This window comes from Barbus barbus, assembly GCF_936440315.1.
Source record: "Barbus barbus genome assembly, chromosome: 14".
Taxonomy (NCBI): domain Eukaryota; kingdom Metazoa; phylum Chordata; class Actinopteri; order Cypriniformes; family Cyprinidae; genus Barbus; species Barbus barbus.
Window position 1 is genome coordinate 20060845 of NC_136742.1, and position 23692 is coordinate 20084536.

General features: G+C 38.0%; 1 protein-coding gene across 1 annotated transcript in view; it reads left to right on the plus strand.

Moving 5' to 3' along the window:
• The window catches only part of myt1la (myelin transcription factor 1-like, a), a gene marked incomplete at its 5' end in the record, with an annotated part of 46032 nt that overhangs the window by 6999 nt on the left and 15341 nt on the right, over positions 1-23692 (plus strand). The window contains 5 exons of the mRNA XM_079433486.1: positions 12180-12640; positions 14895-15950; positions 18548-18679; positions 19339-19429; positions 23524-23631. Of these exons, the coding sequence (XP_079289612.1) occupies positions 12180-12640; positions 14895-15950; positions 18548-18679; positions 19339-19429; positions 23524-23631 (1848 nt within the window). The remainder of the gene's footprint in view (positions 1-12179; positions 12641-14894; positions 15951-18547; positions 18680-19338; positions 19430-23523; positions 23632-23692) is intronic.

Consider the following 23692-nt stretch of genomic DNA (forward strand, 5'->3'; position numbering starts at 1 on the left):
CTCTCAATGCGTAAAGCTTGATTCAGCTGAGACACGTTGTTTGTTTTCATTGAGAAATGGTCTGAATGACTGTTGAGAAAGGAACATTAATGAGTTACGCAGTTCAACTTTGCTCTCAAACAGCTGTTTGGTTGTGCCACAAATTGTCATTCATAAAAATTCACAGTGGTTAAAATAAAACAGATGTGTTTAAATGCCAAAAGATGTTTGAATCGAAGAGGGACCACCTTAACAGCTTCGAAATTATCAGAATACATCAAATGTCTGCCTTTTTGAAAATACCATAGCATATTTTTTAGAGCTGCCATCTCCATTTTTAGTTTTTTTTAGTACTGTGAATAGTGCCACTTTCAAAATTTGCAGTAACAAAGTATTCTGAGGTCAAAAAAATGAGTCTCTGCAACGGTTACTTAAGAACCACTCACATGTAATATGCTATTTGCACTAATGGAGTGTTTTATCAACATTAATGTCTTTTGGCTTGAATGGAAGTCAATGGAACTACAACCACAGCCATTCGATTGTTGAGACAGAGCTGCTGATGGATCCCTTTGTCTTTTCCCTTCTCAAGAGTTTATTGAGATTTAGCATGATCGACGCCTTAGGCCATAATTTACACCTTCGTTCTATGTAGCATGGAGAAATCATATTTGTGTGCCGGTAACTCACCAGCAGCATGCAAACAGATGGGCTCTAGACTGTGTGGGCGGCACATGCAGTTTTGTCCTCTGTCTTCTCTGCTCACTCACTCGCTTTTTTTGATGGGTCTTCGGGATGCAGTCTATGCGGTCTGTTGGCTACATGCTCGTCAAGTCATTCTAAATTATCTGTGCTATACATGCCGAGGGCTTGTTTGTTATTTGTGAGGGGTTTATAATTCGCCCAAACTGTTAATTCAACTGAGGCTGAGCCAGATGTTTCCTTCATATACTGTAGTCAGACAGTGCTAAACAATATACAACAGGATATTTCCAACTTTTTTTGAACCAAGGGACCTTTTCATATGCTCAAAGTGTAAAATCTTGCATTCTTAACTACAGCTGTTGTGTTGGAATATTTCGTATTTGAATTTTTTTGTAACTTCTAATATAGTTTATTTAATAATTTTCTCAGTTCTGATTCTCAAATTTAATTGGCTGTGCATCGCTTTTTGAATGTTGATGTGTAGTCCATTGATACGCTGTTTGTATCACTCTGCTTGTCTGCTTTTGCATGTTCCAAAAAGACAGTGACTCTTTCTGCAGGTTACATTGATATGGCAGTAGGTGGCGCCAAGTGACTATCTTTATGTGTGAGTCATTGATTGATTTATTCAGTTGATTTGTTTAATAACATTGATTCATTTAGTTACAAAACAAGTGTCTGTCTTTATGAGTGAGTCATTGAACCACTCATTCAAATGATTCATTCATTAAAACTGATTCCTTAAGGAACACAAGTGACTGGCTGATTTCAGAATTGCATACTATTGCACACTAATCTTACTTATTCCTCCATATCTTTATATGACAGAAATAGTAATAGTTGTATTATAGTATGCTCTTATGAATTTAGCAACTGTCTTTGAGTCAGTCATTGAATCATTCATTCAGCCAATTTGTTCGTTAGCACTGACTCATTCGGAAACAAAACAAGTGACTGTTTGAGTTTGCAATACCATAGTAGCATATTACTCTATTTCTGCCATATCTTTATATTATAGAAATAGTAAGAGTAGTATGCTGTTCGAAATTCATTGATTGTATTTATGAGTCAGTCATTGAATCATACATTCAATAACACAGATTCAATCAGAAACCAAACAACTGACTGGCTGAATTTTGACCTTAAACGCTGCCATACTAGCCTTGATAATTCTGCCTTTTCTCAGGTGTTCGGTCATCTCAGATAATTTATCGGTTGGATCCAGACTGAAGCTTCTATAATTCCTAGTGGCAGAAATAGAGAAACAAATAGAGACATAATTAGCGTAGTTGCTGTTTCATCTAAGCAAAAATGATTTGTTCAACCCAAGCTAAAGAATAGTAATAATGTACATTTGATCAGATATAACTGCAGTACAAGATTATAAGATGCATTATGTGAATGTTTGGCTAAAGAGATGTGTCTTTAATCTAGATTTAAACAGAGAGAGTGTATCTGAACACCGAACGTTATCAGGAAGGCTATTCCAGAGTTTGGGAGCCAAATGTGAAAAAGCTCTACCTCCTTTAGTGGACTTTGCCATCCTAGATATTACCAAAAGTAAAGAGTTTTGCGACCTTAGGGAGCGGGTTGGATTGTAGCGTGGTAGAAGACAAGTTAGGTACGCATGAGCTAAACCATTTAGGGCCTTATAGGCAAGTAATAATATTTTGTAAATGATACGGAACTTAATAGGTAGCCAATGCAGAGACTGTAAAATTTTCAAAGGACAAGTTGCTGTCTAATATAACACCCAGATTTTTGACTTTAGAGGACATAACAGTACATCCGTCTAGTTGTAAATTGTAATACAAGAGATTCTGTGTACTGTTTTTTGGTCCAATAAGTAATATCTCTGTCTTATCTGAATTTAATAGGAGGAAATTATTGGTCATCCAATCTTTTACATTTTTTACACAATCTATTAGCTTAGATAGTTTAGAAGTTTCATCTGGTCTTGTTGAGATATATAGTTGAGTATCATCAGCATAACAATGAAAACTAATCCCGTATTTTCTAATAATATTACCAAGAGGCAACATGTATATTGAAAATAGCAGAGGACCTAGGACAGATCCTTGTGGTACTCCATACTTTACTGGTGATAATTGAGATGACTCCCCATTTAAATGAACAAAGTGGTAGCGATCGGACAGGTAGGATCTAAACCATCTTAAAGCCTGCCCTTGAATACCAGTATAGTTTTGTAATCGATCTATGAGTATGTTATGGTCTATAGTGTCGAACGCAGCACTAAGATCAAGTAATACTAGCAATGAGATGCAGCCTTGGTCTGAAGCAAGAAGCAAGTCATTTGTAATTTTAACAAGTGCAGTTTCTGTACTATGGTGAGGCCTGAAACCTGACTGAAATTCTTCATAGAGATCATTTTTTTTGCGAGAAGGAGCACAATTGAGCAGACACAACAATTTCTAATATTTTAGAAATAAACGGAAGATTTGAAATGGGTCTGTAATTAGCCAGTTAATTAGAATCTAGTTGTGGTTTCTTAATAAGAGGCTTAATAACCACCAGCTTGAATGGTTTTGTACGTGACCTAAAGATAACGATGACTGATAAGTTTATTTAGCTCTTCCTGTCCTATAGTTGTAAAGCACTACAGTTTTTCTTTGGGTGCGATGAATGAATCTGAAATACTAGACGCAGTAGAATCTACATGTGTTATTGTATTTCTGATGTTATCTATTTTATCAGTAAAGAAATTCATAAAGTCGTTACTATTAAACTATGAGGGAATATTTCGATCGGGTGGCGCCACTGTGCTAAATAAGAACCTTTTATTGTTTTGGTTATTATCTATGATTTTGCGGATATGCTCTGCCCTGGCAGCTTTTAGAGCCCTGTCTATAGCTGGACATACTGTTTTTCCATGCAATTCTAAAAACTTCCAAGTTAGTTTTTCTCCATTTGTGCTCAAGATTACAAGTTTCTTTCTTGAGAGAATGGGTATAACTGTTGTACCATGGCGCAGTACGTTTTTCTCTAACCTTTTTTCAATTTGAGGGGGGCAACAGCTTCTAATGTATTAGAGAAGATAGTGCCCATGTTGCTAGTCATTTCGTCTAGTTCATGTGTATTTATGGGTACACAGAGCAGTTGAGATAAATCAGGCAGGTTATTTGTGAATCTGTCTTTAGTGGCTGGAACAATAGTTCTGCCCGGACGATAACGCAGAGCCATATAACTAATATCAGTAATACGCAGCATGCACGATACAAGGAAATTATCAGTAACATCATCACTTTGAGGTACGATATCTATATCGGTAAGATCAATTCCATGCGATATAATTAAATCTAGCATATGATTAAAACGATGAGTGGGCCCGGTGACGTTTTGCTTGACTCCAAAAGAGTTTATTAGGTCAGTAAACGCAAGTCCTAACGCATCATTTGTATTATCAATGTGAATGTTAAAATCTCCGACAATTAGCACTTTATCAACATTAACTAATAGATCTGAGAGGAAATCTGTATATGGCCCTGGCGGTCTATACACAGTAGCCAGAGCAAGAGATAAGCGAGATTTCTTTTGCATATCTAACAGTGCAACATTAAGCAGAAGTATTTCGAATGAGTTAAACCTCCTGTATCCTGTTTCCTGAGAATATCACTATATATTGTTGCAACACCGCCGCCACGACCAGTCTGACGGGACTCATGTTTATAACAGTAGCTTGGTGGAGTAGACTCATTTAGACCAAAATATTAATTTGATTTAAGCTAGGTTTCAGTCAGGCAGAGTACATCAAAATTATTATCTGTGATCATTTCATTTACAATAACTGCTTTGGGTGTGAGTGATCTAATATTTAGGAGCCCAAGCTTTAAAAATTGTTTTTGTTCATTTATTTTGCGTTTTTCTGGTTTAATCACGATCAGATTTTTTCTAGATCCTGCATTAAATTTATATTTTGACCTCGCTATTCAGGGAACAGACACAGTCTGTATAGATTGGACAACGCAAGTACTTCTATCTTTTAAGTGGGTAGAACAAAAGTCATCATAGCAGTTATTTGAGAATGGTCTTACTAGTCAGATGGAGCGTAGCGTCCTGGAGATGTTGTCCGACAGGAGTTCCGCTCCGACTCTGCTGGGGTGCAGGCCATCAGCACAAAAAAGCCTAGGACGCTCCCAGAAAAGATTCCAATTATTAATAAAGAGCAGTTTCTGTTCTTTACACCATGACAATAACCATTCGTTTGAAGCAAACAGTCTACTGAAACTTTCGTGTCCTCGTCGATATGTGGGAAGCGGTTCAGACACGATGATCGTCGCCGCGGGCGATATGCTGCATACCGTCTCGATCAGGCTCCTGAAGTCCCTCTTCAGTGTCTAGAATAAGTCTGGCTTTTTTTTGTCAGATATTTTGTGTTTTCAATATAATGGCTATGGTTTGTGAAGAAACTGAAAAAAAAATATTTTGAAATATCCTTCAGAAATCCAGTTGCACTTTCGCCTATTACTTGCACTGCAATTTTTGCTCAAAATTCATACATTTTCCCTGGCTATTTTAGACAGACCCAAGTTTGCTATGCACACATAAGTTTCTGATGTGTGTATCCGTGCATCTGTGTGATCTTTACCCATGCAACCCATCTTTATTACTTAGAGAGCTGCTTTTGCCATTGGATAAATCCTGTAGTCAACACCCAGTACAGAGTTTCCCTCTGTCTGCATCACATCTGAAATCTCACATAGATCCAAACCTGTGTGAATGGCAGAATTATGCCTCCGAAGACCATGACGAGATGTAAAACCCCGCTCCAGGGTCAGACTTGACGAGCCTCTGTGGTAAATTGAACCGCCAAGGACATAATCACCGCAAACAGCCTCTCGGTGTGTGTGGTAGTGTTATTGTACGGCGTGTTTTTAGGCAGAGGGGGACCGGGCTCCGCAGTGACAGAGAAGGCAACTGAGCTGCAGAGACAGAAAGAGCCCTGCAGAATGCACTACACCAGCACCTCCTTTGTTCTGCTTTTTGGGAGGGTGCAGAATGAAGGGAGGCTAGCAGGGAGATGTCTGTCAGGCTCAGAATCACTGATCTCTCTCTCTCACTCTCTCTCTCTCTTTCTCACTCTGTCTGTCTGCTCAAATGGCAAATCCCACTCCTGAGGGGGAGATCACCATGGTGAGAGTGCCTTGCCACGCATGCCTGTGGATGCTGCAGTGTAGGAGCGCAGAGGAGCCGCACGCTCCTATGGCAACTCGAACACGAACAGCCAGCTGTAGCTGCTGAATTCGCCTCCACGGACCTATAGTGTCCCGCTCTGCGAGAACGTACCTGGTGCCACAGCTGCCAGAATACACAACAGACCTCAGCCTGAACGTGCTCTTGGTATTCGGGCCAATTAAAACCAAAGAGCATTTCTGCTGGCTAATCTGAGGTCCCTCATTGTAACAGAATGACTATTTGAAGACTTTTAATTAAAAAATAATCGCATGTTTTTAGAAACAGACGGAGAAATTATTCTCGTTCATCATTCTGCCACTTTGAGAGCAATATTTGCAGCGTTATTATGACAGTTGCTGTGGAAATGATCAAACGGAGCAGGTCTGGGCTAATATTCTGGCCATTGCTGGTAGTCAAGTTCATCAGAGGATTTGTCCACCAGGAGCTGTCTGACTGAAGTCATTATTTCTCCCGGCAGTTCTGAAAGGCTCGCAGATCTCTCTCTCTCGCAGTCTCTCTCTCTCTCTGGGCCATAATTACCTTAGTCCCACTCAAACGCCTGCCTCCGCCGCTCCCGTATTCAAATGTGGTTTAATTACCTGTGGAATTTTAATTGGCGTGGCCTGCCAGTGGGAAACGCGAAGGTGTCCAAGGTCATTCCGAGGCGTTCGCTAAACGCTCTCACCCACACAGACGACGCTGGCTGCCTGCCCGCACAACACACCATCGCATAGAAGCACAGCCTCTATAACCAGCACCTGCTTCAAACAATAAAACAATAAAGAGAAAATGGGCTCCTCACACCAACAGGCCGACTGATGCGTTGAAGGGTTATGAGGTTGAAAAATGGGAATTTATGGACTTTTAGGACAGAGTAGAGAATATGTAATTGTTACCATGGTTATTATTACTACTGTAAAAGAGTAATTAATAGGGCTGGGCTTTGACATACATTTCATGATTCGATTTCATTCTAACTCACAAGCTTTCGATTCGATTTGATTTCCGATTCGATTCAATTCAGTTCAATATCAATTATTCTAGATATACATCAGGTATAGTACATGCCAAATCTCTCAACTAAAATATAGAGTCAGTTGGTACTACTGAAGGTTAAAATTAACAATTAAGTTTTTATAATAATAATTATATAACTATTTCTACTCCAATTCATTTTTTTTAAACATACACATTTAAATGATGACTAAAAAGTTGACGGATTTATTCATGTTATATGGTGCATATATTTAGCAAAATGCTCCTCTCTAGAGTTCTTTTTTCAAGCTGACTAACAACTTTATGGTCACCGAATAGTTTGTTTCTGATGTAAATGTGACGTTATCTGACATTGTTTACAAGCTGTTATATTGACATCTTTCCACGGTCGAAACACTAATTTACTGAATACATGACAGGATATGGATTTTGGTTAATTGTACTCTTTCTTTTAACATACCTTCAGATGTTTATTCATATTTTTTTTGTGCTGAAACTGGTATTAAAGTGGAGGAGATGATCAGTTCACGTGAGCTATGCGCTGCCGCTATAGCGATCTGACACTCCACATTAAACAGTGCCAAAACGGTATTTATTGTTTGAATACAGTAATAAAATGGTAAGAAATCTGAGGTTTTGTTTCATATCAAAAGTAACAAAGCACAAAGCTTATTACGATTTATTCTATGGGATGTGCGCTACAGGTTAGACTAATCGATGGGATTATCATGGGATTTAAGAATCGATATTGTTTCGTAAAGATGAGAATTTATAAAAATCGAGAAATCTATATTTTTTTTACCCAGCCCTAGTAATTAATGATTATTACAGTGCAGAGTTTAAGGACTGGATTTGCTTTAATCTTTACATTTTACTTATTTGTAATACTGATATATTGCTCACATTTGAAAAATTAGTATTTTACTTATCCAAAATTAAAATACCATGATGTGACTGATACCAACCCCAGGTGTATTATAATCATAATTGTAACAAGTATGGTACATTATTGTTTTAAACTTGATTTCCATGCAATTTTTTCAGGCCAAACCCTTGTTGGTTATACAGTATTATAAGTCGCATACAAATCTTTATTTCCAGCAACCTTTGCTCCACATTTTCTGGTTAGTGCACACTGTAAGAAACTGACTGTGAAATTCACAGTAATTAACTGGCAGCAAGTGACAAGTTACTTACTGTATAAAAGCACAGTAATTAACTGTGAGCAAGTGTCAAGTAACTTACTGTAGAAAACAACTGCAGCAATTAACTGGCAGCAAGTGACAAGTAACTTACTGTAGAACACAACTACAGTAATTAACTGGCAGCAAGTGACATGTAACTTACTGTAGAAAACAACTGCAGTAATTAACTGGCAGCAAGTGACATGCAACTTACTGTAGAACACAACTACAGTAATTAACTGTGAGCAAGTGTCAAGTAACTTACTGTAGAAAACAACTGCAGTAATTAACTGGCAGCAAATGACGTAACTTACTGTAGAAAACAACTACAGTAATTAACTGGCAGCAAGTGACAAGTAACTTACTGTAGAAAACAACTGCAGTAATTAACTGGCAGCAAGTGACATGTAACTTAGTGTAGAAAACAACTACAGTAATTAACTGTGAGCAAGTGTCAAGTAACTTACTGTAGAAAACAACTACAGTAATTAACTGGCAGCAAGTGACATGTAACTTACTGTAGAAAACAACTGCAGTAATTAACTGGCAGCAAGTGTCAAGTAACTTACTGTAGAAAACAACTACAGTAATTAACTGGCAGCAAGTGACATGTAACTTACTGTAGAAAACAACTGCAGCAATTAACTGGCAGCAAGTGACAAGTAACTTACTGTACAAAACAACTACAGTAATTAACTGGCAGCAAGTGACATGTAACTTACAGTAGAAAACAACTACAGTAATTAACTGTGAGCAAGTGTCAAGTAACTTACTGTAGAAAACAACTACAGTAATTAACTGTGAGCAAGTGTCAAGTAACTTACTGTAGAAAACAACTACAGTAATGAACTGGCAGCAAGTGACATGTAACTTAGTGTAGAAAACAACTACAGTAATTAACTGTGAGCAAGTGTCAAGTAACTTACTGTAGAAAACAACTACAGTAATTAACTGGTAGCTAGTGACAAGTAACTTACTGTGACAATAGTTGATAACATTCAAAAAATGTTTCCTGTAGATTAAATAACTGTATTCTCACTGTGTCTTCAATTACAGTAGCAACATTGTAACTGTAAAATAACAGCAAGTTCCAAGCACTTTTTATTGCAATACTGTTTTAACTGTAAAATGATGTCACATATCCCTAGGTGAGGACAGGTGTAAACTAACACAAAACAAGGCAACAAGAGATGGGAGAAGAGAGTTCAAACAAGACTGTTTAATTTTACAAAAAAAAAAAAACCGTGGGAAGGCCAAAACAAAGTGCAGCTTCAGCTGAGGTTCTTTCCCAGTTTGGGGTATCATTAGTGGCTTCCTTCCAACATGTGTACCAAAATTATGCCACCTTCAGAGGAGAAGAGAGGAAAAAGGCAAGACATTAGACAACTGCTAGCATGGTTATACAGGTTACAGTTTGCACATTACAATTTATTATACAATTTCTAATGCCAGTACCATTCAATTCAAAAAGGCTATTTCTTCAGAGGAAAGTAGTTCAACTAAAAACTGTTTGGGAGAAATATAAACTCTTAATGAACAAATTCCATTAGAAGACATTATTAAAAGACCAGCATGCTATCAGAATCTCACCTTTATCTAGTTATTTTGCCAGTCAAAGTTGGTGAAGTCTCTCATAAAGGCAACAACACGTGGGTTCATATATGAGGTCTTACACTTGACCTTTTTCCCCACTTTTCCTGCTTGTCTGGACCGTGCTACTGCACTTGCTGGATTCAGGATTAATCCTGACAAGGAACCTAAAAGAAGATGTAGATGGCAACTACTGTGCATTGCTCTTCAGTGTTTGTACTGTTTTTGTTTGTTTTTCCTGTTTTTTGTTACTCAAATACGATCAGTTTTACCAGGGATGACCTGCTGAACATTCGGCAGAACACACCACAACATCTTTTACCGGATTTTGACTGTTAACGCGTATCCTTCCAAGCATGCCTGTGGCAATGGTTTAACGGTGTGGCGAATTATGAGATCACAGCCCAGACGATCTGAATATACAAGGAGGCTGTTCTCATTTCAATTCATGTTTCAATAATATTGTGTTCCTTAAGTTCCACATATTCATGGAGCAAATGTTAATTATAATTTCCTTAATTACCATTGGCAAAATTAACAAGAAATGAAAGATGCCACAGTATAATGACACCAGGGTATCTTACATGTTGTTTGGCTGTATCAAACAAAATAAGAAACATTTGGATCAATTGATAGTTTTCACATGACGTCACACCCTTATAGGAACGCCCACCTGGCGGCCAAAACGCAGCTTTGCTCCACTGATTGTCAGCTATTTTTACGCTGATTACATCAAGTAATAATTTAGTAAAACGCAGATATTAAAAGGCGAGATTCAGTGGACACCTTATCGGTGATGTATATTTTGTACAGGCACTGAAACTAAATGAATGAATGAATATCTTTATTGTATACAAGTACAACGAAATAGAAGAAAAGCAAAGCTTTAAGGTGAGGAGAAAAAAAAATACTTTCACATTTCTGCTGGTCATTGGAAAACCTTTAAATGAATGTTTCTTCACATTTTGCTATAGATGTGTCCTCTTGGTCTTCTTAAGATTTTTGTTGATGTGTTATTAAAGAATATGTAACAGAATATCAACAAGATCAGGGTAATTGGCTGGCAGCCCTGCTTCCAGTGCTATGTGTTGTCAATTTGTACAGCACATAATAGGCTACTGTGTTTTCTACAGTACAAATAGTTATTGTGATTTTCCACAGGACATTAGCAGTTAACTGTGATTTTATATAAGCCCTTTCTTGCTACTGTGATTCTCTACAGGGCATTCTTGTTTACTGTGAATTTTACAATACTTCCCTTTTTACGGATACTTAGACTGAATATACAGTATAGTACTGTGAACTTCTATACAGTAATTTCCTGTGCACTAACACAGTACATCACTGTAGATTTCACATGACTTTTTTACAGTGCACGTTAAGGCAGTATCTGAGGATGAGAAAGATAACTGCCTGCAAAAGGATCTGAATTTAGAACGTTTCACAGTCCGATGAGTCCTGACCAAGCACAAGAGCCACAAGAACAGGTTATAAAAACACAGCTCACGTTTTGATTGTCCTCTCATCATTCAAAATGTGTGTGTGTGTGTGTGTGTGTGAGAGAGTGTGTGGCTTGTTTTTCTGATTCTAGGCAACCCAGTTTATCTACAAAGCCTCACTCTACTGTGAATCTCAACTCCCAGTTGTTAACTGAGCTGAAGGTTTGAGGTTATGACCTAAAGGAAGCTTGAGGATTAAGGTTAAATGAATAAAAGTATTAGCAATCAGAAATACACTTTTAAAAAAACCCTCAATGTTCTTTCGTCCTTGTAATAGCTCAAAATCACAGTATCAGATATATAAATATATGTAAATATATATTTGAATTTGTTTCTGATATTCATAGCAAATAAAAAAAAGAGAACTCAATGCATTAAAGATTTTTTTATTTAGTTTTTTTTTTTGCAGTTCAGTAATAATTGTCCCCAGGAGCCAGATTATGTTCAGCAACAAAGCTTTCTCACATATTACACATTTTCATAGATTATACATCATTGAATTAGTCAAAAACTCAACCTTTTTTTTTTTGTTGTTACTCAAATGTATTGTTTAGGTATATAAGCCTGGGGGTCAACCTTCATCATAAAGCCACAAATAAACCTTTTTTGTATGAAAACTGATTAATTAATTCAAAGGATGCCACATTCAAACCAAATATAACTGCACATGCTGTTTTAGTGAAATTAAAGTGGAATTTCTGAAAACCTAATGATTATTATGGGATTTGTATAATTGAGGGCTAAGGCTAGAATGAGTTTTGCCTTGTTTATATTTTGGAGGATGATTCTCATAAACGAGTCTTGGCGGTTTAGGAATAGCACTGTCTTGTGGGACCAGAGTTCAAGCAGCACACGCATTTACATGAATAAATGTGCCAGTGGTTATTAATGCTTTGTTATGTCTTAAACAATTCTAATACTGCTTATCTCTGAGGGCTGCGCTTTGGCACAGACACTCTTCACAGATTCAAGGTAATTTTTCAGAACTGTTGCGCATAATTCTCTTGGTTTTTGTTTTCTTTTTGTTGTGCAGTGTGTATGGATGCCCCTTGGCTAAGAAAAGGAAAACCCAAGAGAAACCTCCGCAGGAGCCAGCTTCCAAACGCCGTCCATTTCTAAACATGGCTGATGGAGAGCCCACCATGTATGAAAGCTATGAGGCCATGGAGGAGGGAGAGGAGAGGGAACAGGAAGAAGTAGAGGAAGTGGAAGAAGAGGAGGAGGAAGGGGAAGAGGACGGGGATGATGAAGAAGAGGAGTGCTCAGATGACAATGAGGAACCGGGAGAGGAAGAAGAGGATGAGGAAGAGGAAGATGGAGAGGTTGAGAGAGAGGAGGTAGAGGAGATAGAGCAAATGGAGGAAGAGGTAGAAGAAGATGATGAAGTGGTGGAGGAAGATGGGGATGATGAAGAGCAGGAAGATGATGAAGAGGATGATGATGAAGATGAGCATGAAGTAGAGGAATACTATGAAAATCAGAGTCATCAGCAAGGTAAGGCTTCTCATATTGATTGCATATTCTGCTAACGTTCTCCAGAATCTCCAGAATGTTTTCATAGTTATGGAACAATGTTTGAATAATTAAAATATCATATTATTTTTAAGCATATTCTAAAGACATTTCTCACTTGATTCATTAACTCATGGATATGTTTTTTTGTTGTTGTTTGTTTTTTAATGGTAAAAATGTATCAAGTCTGATAATGTTGAAAGAATATTCTATTCATGTTATTACAAGATTTTTCAGAGAAGCTCTAAATGTTTTTCCTTGGTTATACAAACACTCTGGAAAATGACAGTAAATGTAATGTTTAGAATCTACAGACATGTAGTTGCTCTGACACAGAATGCCTCGTGAAATATGAATCAAGGGCAGCTTATTTGTGGGTCAATTGACATTTCAGAGTATAATTGACAGAATATGCAGTTATTAAAGTCAATGTTTTATTTCTTAAATTGCCTGTTTTAGTTTCAAGTCATACAGTATGTGTAATTTGCTGAATCAGAATGAAATCTACATACACCCTGCCGAGAATGGCCGGCCTTCGCCAACCTAATTAATGTAAATTTTACAGCATGGAACAATCCCTTTCGAAATTGAGGGAAAGCAGATGTGACTGCTTCCTTAGTATGCGTCTCACCCTCATTCTCTGGTGTCCTCAATCGCTTGTGACAGTGCTTCCAGAGTAATAGAGAGAGGAGGCTCTCTGAGTTATTAACTTTGGCCCCCCTCCACACACGCACAACGCCGTTCCAGGAGGTGTCAAATACATTCAGCCCCCCACCCCTCCCTGGTGAAAATGGGCTCCTCCTGAGGATATTTCTGGCTCCAGAAACAGCACCTCATCCGCTGCTTATCCCTGCAGTCTCATCCACCTCTGTCCCAAATACTAGCAACACTAAAATCTTTTTAGTACAATTGAGAGGGTTTGAGAGCAGCCTGTGCTGCTTACATGTTATCGAGCACGGATATGTCTGATGAAACATTTAAAAAGGCTGCCTGATGATTCATGTACCATATTGCAGTTTCTCTAAAATTCATCTGTTTCTTTTGCCGAATACTCATATATATTATAGCGACATAGTGGCAGTTACCATCTTGCTAAATTTCATTTGATTATTTAAATCAATTTGTACCTGTGTCATTGAGCTGTACGTGAAACCCTGGCGTGACATTTGTCTTAGATTTGCTGCATCAATGCTATCGTTCATGAGACGTTACATTTTCATAATGACAGTGTTCAGGCCGCTTCAGATTATAGAGAGGACTGACATTTCGTTTGTGAATTTATCATGCCGCACAAGCCGCTTGCTGCTGACAGGGTGGAAGGCCCTAGTGCGCAACATATTTGAGGATATATTTTTGGAGCGGTTTTGAAAATCTTAAAGGATTAGTTTACGTCCAGAATAAAAATGTCCTGATAATTTACTCACCCCCATGTCATGCAAGAGGCTCATGTCTTTCTCTCCTCAGTCAAAAAGAAATTAAGGTTTTTCAGGAAAACATTCCGGGTTTTTTCTCCATATAGTGGGCTTCAATGGGGACCAATGGGTTGAATGTCCAAATTGCAGTTTCAATGCATGCCTTAAAGGGCTCTACATGATCCCAACTGAGGAATAAGGGTCTTATCTAGGGAAACGAACGGTCATTTTCTAAGTCCACAATATGGAGAAAAATCCTGGAATGTTTTCCTCAAAAACCTTAATTTCTTTTCGACAGAAGAAAGAAAGACATAAACATCTTGGATGGCATGGGAGCAAGTAAATTATCAGGAAATTTTAATTCTGGAAGTGAACTAATTGTAAAGTAATTGTAATATTAATAAGGTAAATTGTAATTAAGTGTAATTGTAAGGTTACATGTTAATGTTGCACTTCATTTCGATTATCTACTAAATTTTTATTTAGACATTCTACTAACTATAAGTATATCTGCAACTACATGCCAACTAACTCTCAATAGCGTATTAGTCAAGTAATAGTACATAGGGTTGGTAGAATAAGTTGACATGTACTTTCAAAGTTACTTATAGTGAGTAGAATGTCTGTTGGAGGAACATCAGAATAGTGTTCAGACACAGACTCTCCACTAACACTCTAAAGATTGGTATTTGACATAGTTGCAAAGTTATTCACAGTCTATGTCTAAATGTCTAAAGTGGACTATCAAAATAAAGTGTTATCAAATTCCTTGTATTTTTTGCATTTAACCAACAAATTTTTCTCTTTTTCTCGTTTCTCTTCAGACAATAATTATTCTAGTGGTGGACAATCAAAATCCAATCAAATAGTTGAGAAGGACAATAACAATAACAACAGTATTAACAATGAGGAGTATGAGAATTATGACGAGCTGGTGGCCAAGTCTCTTCTCAACCTTGGTAAAATCGCAGAGGATGCCGCCTACCAGGCCATGACGGAATCAGAGATGAACAGCAATTCTTCCAACAGTGCAGGTGAGTATGACGACGAGGATGAAGATGAAGGGAGCGAACAAGGAGGCCATAAGGGAGAGCTGAGCGTCGACTTGGATAGCGATGTGGTACGTGAGACCGTGGACTCCCTGAAGCTTCTGGCCCAGGGACACGGAGCCGTGCTTCCTGACGAGGGATACGCAGACGGCGGGTCTGGGGATCCTGGCTCTGCTTGCCACGCTAACGGACGGGGCCAGACGGAGGAGAGCGAGGAGGAAGTGTGTCTCAGTAGCTTGGAGTGTCTGCGCAACCAGTGCTTCGACTTGGCCCGCAAACTCAGTGAGACCCAAACGCCCGAGCGGTCTACGATGGAGGACCAAGTGCAGCACCAGGTGGAGCATCAGCATCAGCATCAACATCAGCATCAGCATCAGCATCAGCATCAGCATCAGCAGCAGCAGCAGCCTCCAATGCATCACATGCCCAGGTACGACAGCTGCCAGATGGACCAGCACAGACCCCTTGAGAGGAACTACTCAGACATGGTCAATCTGATGAAACTGGAGGAGCAGCTCAGCCCTGCTTCAAGAGGCTACCCCTCTAGCTGCGCCCAGGAAGGGGATGAGGACACTACGTCAGTGGCCTCCGAGCGTTCCGATGAAGCTTTTGACATGACTAAAGGCAACCTGTCGCTGTTGGAAAAGGCCATTGCTCTGGAATCCGAGCGTGCCAAGGTTATGCGAGACAGAATGGCATCAGAACAGATGGTGGCTCGGAGGGACAATCAGCGCCTTCATGGAGAGCACAGCCCAAGGCAGAGCAGCAGTGCAGAAGAACGCAAGGCCCGACTCCATCATGATGGCGCAAAAAGAGCATATTACCCTAAAGGTAAAAATAAAACTTCTAATGAGATTTTGCATTTCAGCAGAGATTTCAGTAGATAGTTCCTCTTCATTATACAGAATATGTAAGCCATATTCTGCCACTGAGGAAACTTATAAAGTCACAACTGTGAGATAAAAGTCAGAATTTTCTTATTTTATTTCTTTATTTTTGGTAAATGTGCCTTTATGTGATATTATATTTCACAATTGTGACTTTCTTTCCCACAAATGTGACTTTATATATTCCAGTGTGACATTTTCTTACTTATTCTGAAACATTTTCTTACAATTACCAGTTTTATTTTTTTTACTCTGTCACACTTGTGATATATAAAGTCAGTACTATCCTATTTACTTCTTTATTTTTGGTAGTTGTGACTTTAAATCTCACAATGTGGCATTATATCTCACAAATGCGGCCTAATTCCTTCTACTTGTGTTATTTCTCAGTAAACATCACAATGTGAATTTATTTCTCGTAAATGCGACTTTATATATTCAAGTGTGACTTTTTGTTTGTTACTTTAAACATTTTGCACAGTTAACTGTAAACAATTTTCTCTGAGGTGGAATCAAGTTTCCATAAAGAAGCATACTTGCACAAACAGAGATTTTTTTGAATATGAATATCATTTTCTCGTCCTGAAAGCTGTTGCGGCATTTGTTCCCCAGTGTCTTGGGTCACTTAACATTCTGTCACACATTGTGCCGATGACATTGATCACTATGGAGTCACTTTGGTGAGACGGCAACATTTTTGGGGCTTGTTTTAAATACTCAGGTCACCCTGGTAGCAACTTCAATAATGACAACAGCTTATGCTGCTAAAATAGGCTGACATGGTAACATCAGAGACTTACCTTGTCAGTCATGAGTAATGGCAATCTGCATGGCCCGTTAAGAAAGCATATCTCATCCCTTGGATCCCATACATGGTTTATTACCTCAGATCCTTCCCAATCCATACCCACTACCTTTGGGAATGAGCCATCTCCTCTGATATATCCAGATATTAGCAATCAGAAACTACAGGAGCATATCAATATCACATTTAACAAATGTACGTTTCAGTGTTGATGTTCCTCAGGTCACCTCTGGTTACACAACCTAACAGCTCTTCCTATCTGGTACTTTAAAAGGTTCATCATTTGTCTCTGCTCAGATGGAACTGCTTTGTATGTTTCATTTCCTTCCATTTGCTCAATTTGGACTATGTTTTCCATTAAAGAGAGCGTCTCTGTGCTTCCTATCTTAGAGCAGTTTGCTGTTGTTTTCAGTGCACGACCACAGCAAGTCAGAGGGTCGTGTAATTATAGAATTACACCATGATTTCACACCTCGTCTCCAGAAACTATTCTTGGCGCTAATTATTGGAGCGTCGTTATTAAATATTTCGAGTGATCTCGCTGTTCTGACTGACAGGGAGCATTATTATTGCATGCTTGTGGAGTTCTACAGCAGTTATTTTTGGCTAATAAAAGAGGGAAGATATACCAAATGTGTTCACTTAGCTAAACCGGTTTGAATAACAGAGAATGCATGTATTGATAAATGCATCCACAAAACTGCTGTTTGCTGGTTTTTCCTTTCTGGTCTCGTGGTAGAAGCTATGCTGGGTTTTCATTTGCAAGATAAAATTGGGAAACTGTTATGGTGGAAACTTTAACCTATTTAACAGCAGGATTCTGAATTGGTTGCATGTATTTAATATAAATAGCACACATGAACACCTTAACCTGGAGTAAAATATCTTTTGTAGAATAAAATGGCATGAGATGAAATCATTGATACATTTATAAGTATAATGTAAAGACTCAGATTCCTATTTCCTCACAATGATTGTCTCATTTTATGTGATTCTTACTTTTCATACTGTAAGGTGATTGTAAATCAGCTTTTCTTTCTCAGCGCGTACAGTTGTAAATTTCATCTTTATGAAACCGTTTCGGATGGTGGAGATACGATAATCACCCACTGATTTGTACATATGTTGGAAGTGCTGTTTTATTATATTTATATTCTATTATATTATTCATTAGTTGCCATTAGATCTACAATTGTCACTAGTACAGAAAACTCCATCATAAAATTATTGAACTATAAAATTTTCCTGATAGGCTTTTATTAGTGTTTGGTAACCATAGTATAAGCGGAATAATTGACTCCAGTCCGTTGAATTGTTAGGAAATAATGCACTCGGGTGTGCATTAATGTCTAATAATTCAACAGCCCATCGTCAATTATTCCTTGTGGATTTGCATTTTAATGAGAATATATATTAAAAAACACAATCTACATATCAGGGAATAAATAGACAATCAATTGAAATTAAAGATGTAAATCTTTTTTTATTGTCCGACTGATGAAATTCCTCTGTGCCGTGACTGTTAAATGTTTCTGAATTACAATCCAATACAATCTCAGCCACAAGTCTCATTCAAGCTATATTCTTTATCCAGTGTCCAATTTCAAAGCAAACAGACAGTGTTTGAAAATAGCTGTAACCGGAGCATAAATGTTATCCCAAAGAATCCAGCAAGTTAATGGGATTTTCTTACTGTGCCTGTAACAGGATATGCCAATAACTGTCTTTGCTTACAGACTCAAGGGGTGAGAAAAAAGAAAGCAAGTGTCCAACCCCTGGTTGTGATGGCACGGGGCACGTAACTGGACTCTATCCTCACCATCGAAGCTTGTCCGGCTGCCCTCACAAAGACCGCGTGCCACCAGAAAGTAAGCCGAATATCTACAGCCATTTGCACATTGGTCACCATACGTGTTTGCTACGTGCCGTCTGTGCTGTGGGCATGTTTTACCTCTCTATTCTGTAATGCATATGAGCACATTTCCTCCACCACCCGAAGCGGTGGCACACTTTCTCGTACGACCAACCTCTGCTTATGAGTAATTTTAGCCTGTTTCTCAATAAGGCTGCATTGATCTCTCAGGCGCAAAGCAGCTTTTTCCTCACTACCTCCAGTCACACCTCTAATTGGATGAGGATCATGCCACAGGCAGGCTCTGATGAGTCAGTTTACTGCAGGCCCAGAGATGTAGCGCTGCAGGATGTGTCATAGACAACCTAGTGGCTAGACTCATTTAATTCACTAAAAATAAATCAGTTTTTATTGAAGAGTGCTTTCTTTTCCTCATACACCAATGCTTTCACACAACGTGCATGCCATTAATACATTGCATGCCTAGATTCTTCTTTCACCATATGGTGTGGCCGTGATTAACTTTATGATTAACTGATTTCAGCTGGAACGTTTCTTAGGAGCATGTGCATGCTGTTGTCACTTAGCCCATTCAGCTTAATGGAACACAAGGCTTTCATACTCACTCTGGATCCTCCTAACCTTCTCTCGCCCTCTCCTCTCTGTTTGTCCAAGTTCTTGCAATGTATGAGAATGTTCTAAAGTGCCCCACGCCTGGCTGCTCGGGACGCGGCCATGTAAATAGCAACAGGAACTCCCACCGCAGGTGAGTGGCTGGAAGGAACGTGGAGAGAAGAAACTGGCGCCACTGTGGGGACTGATGTTCCAGTCTTTTTACACACTTTATATAGGGAATAAGAAGAATGCGTAGTTTTAGATGGAGCCTTGCTTTCAGGAAGGAGAAGAGGGACTGATTTGTTTGTGTTGTGCTGAGCTCGGCTGGATCGTAGAAACACATAGCTCCAGGCTCAAATATTTTATTTGGACATTAGCACTTTTGACATGCAGAGTGGAGATTCAGGATTCTATTCCCACATGGAACAAGGGACTTGGTGAACTTTTGAAACCTTAAAATGTATAAATAAGATCATAATATAAAATATTTTATTATTAAATATTTTTATTTATAACTAATATTTTATTTATAAATATTTATTTATATTATATATTCATATTTAATTAAATTTAATTGATACTGTATATAATGATAATGCATATATTAGTATATACACACACAACATATTTACTGTATAGTGTGTGTGTGTATGTGTGTGTGTGTGTGTGTGTGTGTGTGTGTAAACAAATTATTAAACTAAATTTTATAATAATAATTTTATATATAAGAAGCTAGAGAAATTGGTATCACTATGGAAACTATTGAAAAATCTTAAAATTAAAAGCAAATGTGTAATTCTAATGAATAATTCAATTTAATATTTAATTATATGTTATATATATAACATATGTATATATATAATTAATGTAATCCAAGATCCAAACAAACGAACGAAGACTTGACTAGACTTGGCATGAACAGACTAGACTCACCAACAGCAGGTTACAACATCATTACACGACGAGAGACAATGGCAACATGATGGCTACTTATATCAAACAATACCAGTCACATGACAAGAACCAACCAATGAGAGACAGGACACATGATTAAGACTACCAATCAGAACATGACACAATGAACAAAGGAACCAATAGCATGAATCCATGAGGGTAAGGGAAGCATGACACAATCAGGGTCCATGACTAAACTCCAAAATAAAAGACATGAATGTGAAACAAAACCCACGTTCCACATATATTAGTGCTGTCAAACGATTAATCGCAATTATATTATGTAAAAAAAAAGTGTTTATTTTAGATGCGGTTTATCATGATTAATCATTTGACAGCACTAATATAAATATATATATATATATATATATACAGTCATGGACAAAAGTATCGGCACCCTTGGTAAATATGATCAAAGAAGGCTGTGAAAATTAATCTGCATTGTTAATCCTTTTGATCTTTTATTTTAAAAATTCACAAAAATCTAACCTTTTATTGGATAATAAGAATTTAAAATAGGGGGAAATATCATGATATTTTATATTATTTTACATGATATATTATGAAACAAATGTTTTTTTTTCAAATACACCTTGGACACAATTATTGGCACCCCTAGAAATTCTTATGAGTAAAATATCTCTGAAGGATATTCCCATTCATATTCACAATTTTGAGCTCTCCAGGGTGATTATGAACATGAAATTATCCAGCCATGGCTTCCTGTTTCACAGAAATGTAAATAGGAGGGAAAACAAAGCCCAAATTCCCTTAATCATCCATCACAATGAGAAAAAACTGAATATATTTCTGATGTGCAGCAAAAGATAATTGAGCTTCACAAATTAGTTAAGTGGCTTTAAGAAAAGAGCTAGAGCAGTGAACATTCCCATTTCCACCATCAGGGCAATAATTCATAATTTCCAATCAACAGAAAATGTTACGAAACTGCCTGGAAGAGGACGTGTGTCTATATCGTCCTAATGCACGGTGAGGAGGAGAGTTTGAGTGGCTAAAGACTCTCCAAGGAACACAGCTGGAGAATTGCAGAAAACAGTTGAGTCTCGTTGTTAGAAAACCTTAAAAACAAATTGTTAAACAGCACCTACATCACCACATGTTGTTTGGGAGGGTTTCAAGAAAAGTTCTCCTAGCTCATCCAAAAACAAACTCCAGCATATTCAGTTATCAGACACGACTGGAACTTCAAATGGGACTGGCTGCTATGGTCAGATGAAACTAAAAAATTTGCTTTTTAGCAGCAAACACTCAAGATGGGTTTGGTGAACACAGGGATAAAAAGTACCCCATGTGTACAATAAAATATACTCCTGTATTTTTGATGTTGTGGGCCTATATTTCTGCTGGATGTCCTGGACATCTTGTTTAGACACATGGCATCGTGGATTCTATCAAATACCAACAGATAAAAAATCAATAAGTGACTGACTCTGTTAGAAATCTTATAATGGGCCATGTTTGGATCTTCCAACCGGACAATAATCCAAACACAAACCTCAAAAACAACACAAAAATGGGTCACTGAGCACAAAACCAAGCTTCTGCTATGACCATTCCAGTCCTCTGACCTGAACCCTGTAGAAAATGAGTGGGGTGAACTGAAGAGAAGAAGCACCAACATGGAGCTGGGAATCTAAAGGGTCTGGAGAGATTCTGGACGAAGGAATGTTCTCTGATCTCTTGTCAGGTGTTCTCTAACCTCATCAGGCATTATAGGAGAAAACTCCTATACTATTTTGGCAAATGGAGGTTTTGTATCGAAAGTATTGAATAAAAGGGTGCCGTTAATTGTGGCCAATGTGTATTAGAGAAAAACATTTATTTCATAATGATATTTCCCCCCATTTTAAATTGTTATTATCCAATGAAAGGTTAGATTTTTGAGAATTTTTAAAATAAAAGATCAAAAGGATTAACAATGCAGATTAATTTTCACAGCCATCTTTGATCATATTTACCAAGAGTGCCGATATTTTTGGCCATGACTGTATATATATATGTATGTATGTATTATACGTCCTAATAATAATAAAAATATAACCTTTACTTATATAACTGTTTAAATATATATAATATATATATATATTTTTTTTTTTTACAAGATGAATATGAGAATTTGGCCTCTGCAAATTAAGATTTCCTTAAGAATGAGAGCTCTACAAAAAGTCACAGACTTACACTAAGATGTGCCTCCATGTGCATATGGTGTACATTCAGACAGATGCAGTCTCCACCCGAAGTTGCTGCAGGCCATGTTATATGGAACAGCTCCTATGGGACAAGCACACACACACACACACACACTATTAGAAGGGTTGAGCTGAAGAAAACAAAATGTATAATAAGGGAATATAACAACCTTGTACAGTATATGGTTTGTCTACACATTCCTCATTGCATGGTTGTCATGGTAACTCAGCATAGTGACAGCCGTCCTTCTGTCTGTCAGTCAGCACTCACTCACTATTTCAAATTCCATTCCTTTAAATGCACTTGTACTTATATGCTTTATGTGTTTCTGAAATTGCAGAGCGTGGGGTTTATGCTTGTATTTTTGTCTCATTTTTTGATAATGACTGAATGGTTTCCGTATAACCAGAAAACAATACAAAAATTGCAGACGATAAGAAGACAGTTCCCAGCTATACAAAGGATTACGTAGAGAGAGAGAGAGAGAGAGAAAGCAACAGAAAAATGAGAGAAATGAGACAGAAATGAGGGATAAACAAACGGAGAAGAAGATAGATTAATGAGAGGAAGAAACAACGAGGGAAAAAGAGAGCAAGAGAGAAAGGAGAAAAAAAGGAGAGCAAGGGAGCGTAGCTGGATGTTCTGAAGCTCAGTTTGCTGTAGTGTGTCTCTCTGAAATGACTGCGGTATCTCGCTGTGAGGAGCTTTCTGAAGCCAGCCAGCCAGAAATGCCCAGCAGATATCTGCAAAGCTTTGCCTTCATACTATAGAACTAGGCCACATGAAATGCATAATTCATACATAAATATCCCCATGTACCACACACACGCGTACCAGGATTTTACAAACACGTTGGAAGACTGTATTGAGAGAATGTCATAAAGTCGGACTATTCTCTCTGACAGACTTGTCTCCATATGCTGGTATTATACATTCCCTCATATCTCACTTTGTTCTTCAACTTCTGCTATCTACTAGGGCGTGTGTGTGTGCGTTTGGGAGTGTGTATGTGTGTGTGCCCTTACATGCTGCTTGTAACGTAATGTTAACACTACATAAATTGCTCTGCTGCTGTTGCAGTCTCTCGGGATGTCCCTTAGCCGCCGCTGAGAAGATGGCAAAGGTTCAGGAGAAACATCACCCCTGCGACAGCTCCAAGTCCAACCAGGCATCAGACCGTGTCCTGAGGTACTTTGTGACCCTTTGTGCCATATGTACTTTAACATAAAGACTTTAATTTTTATTTATT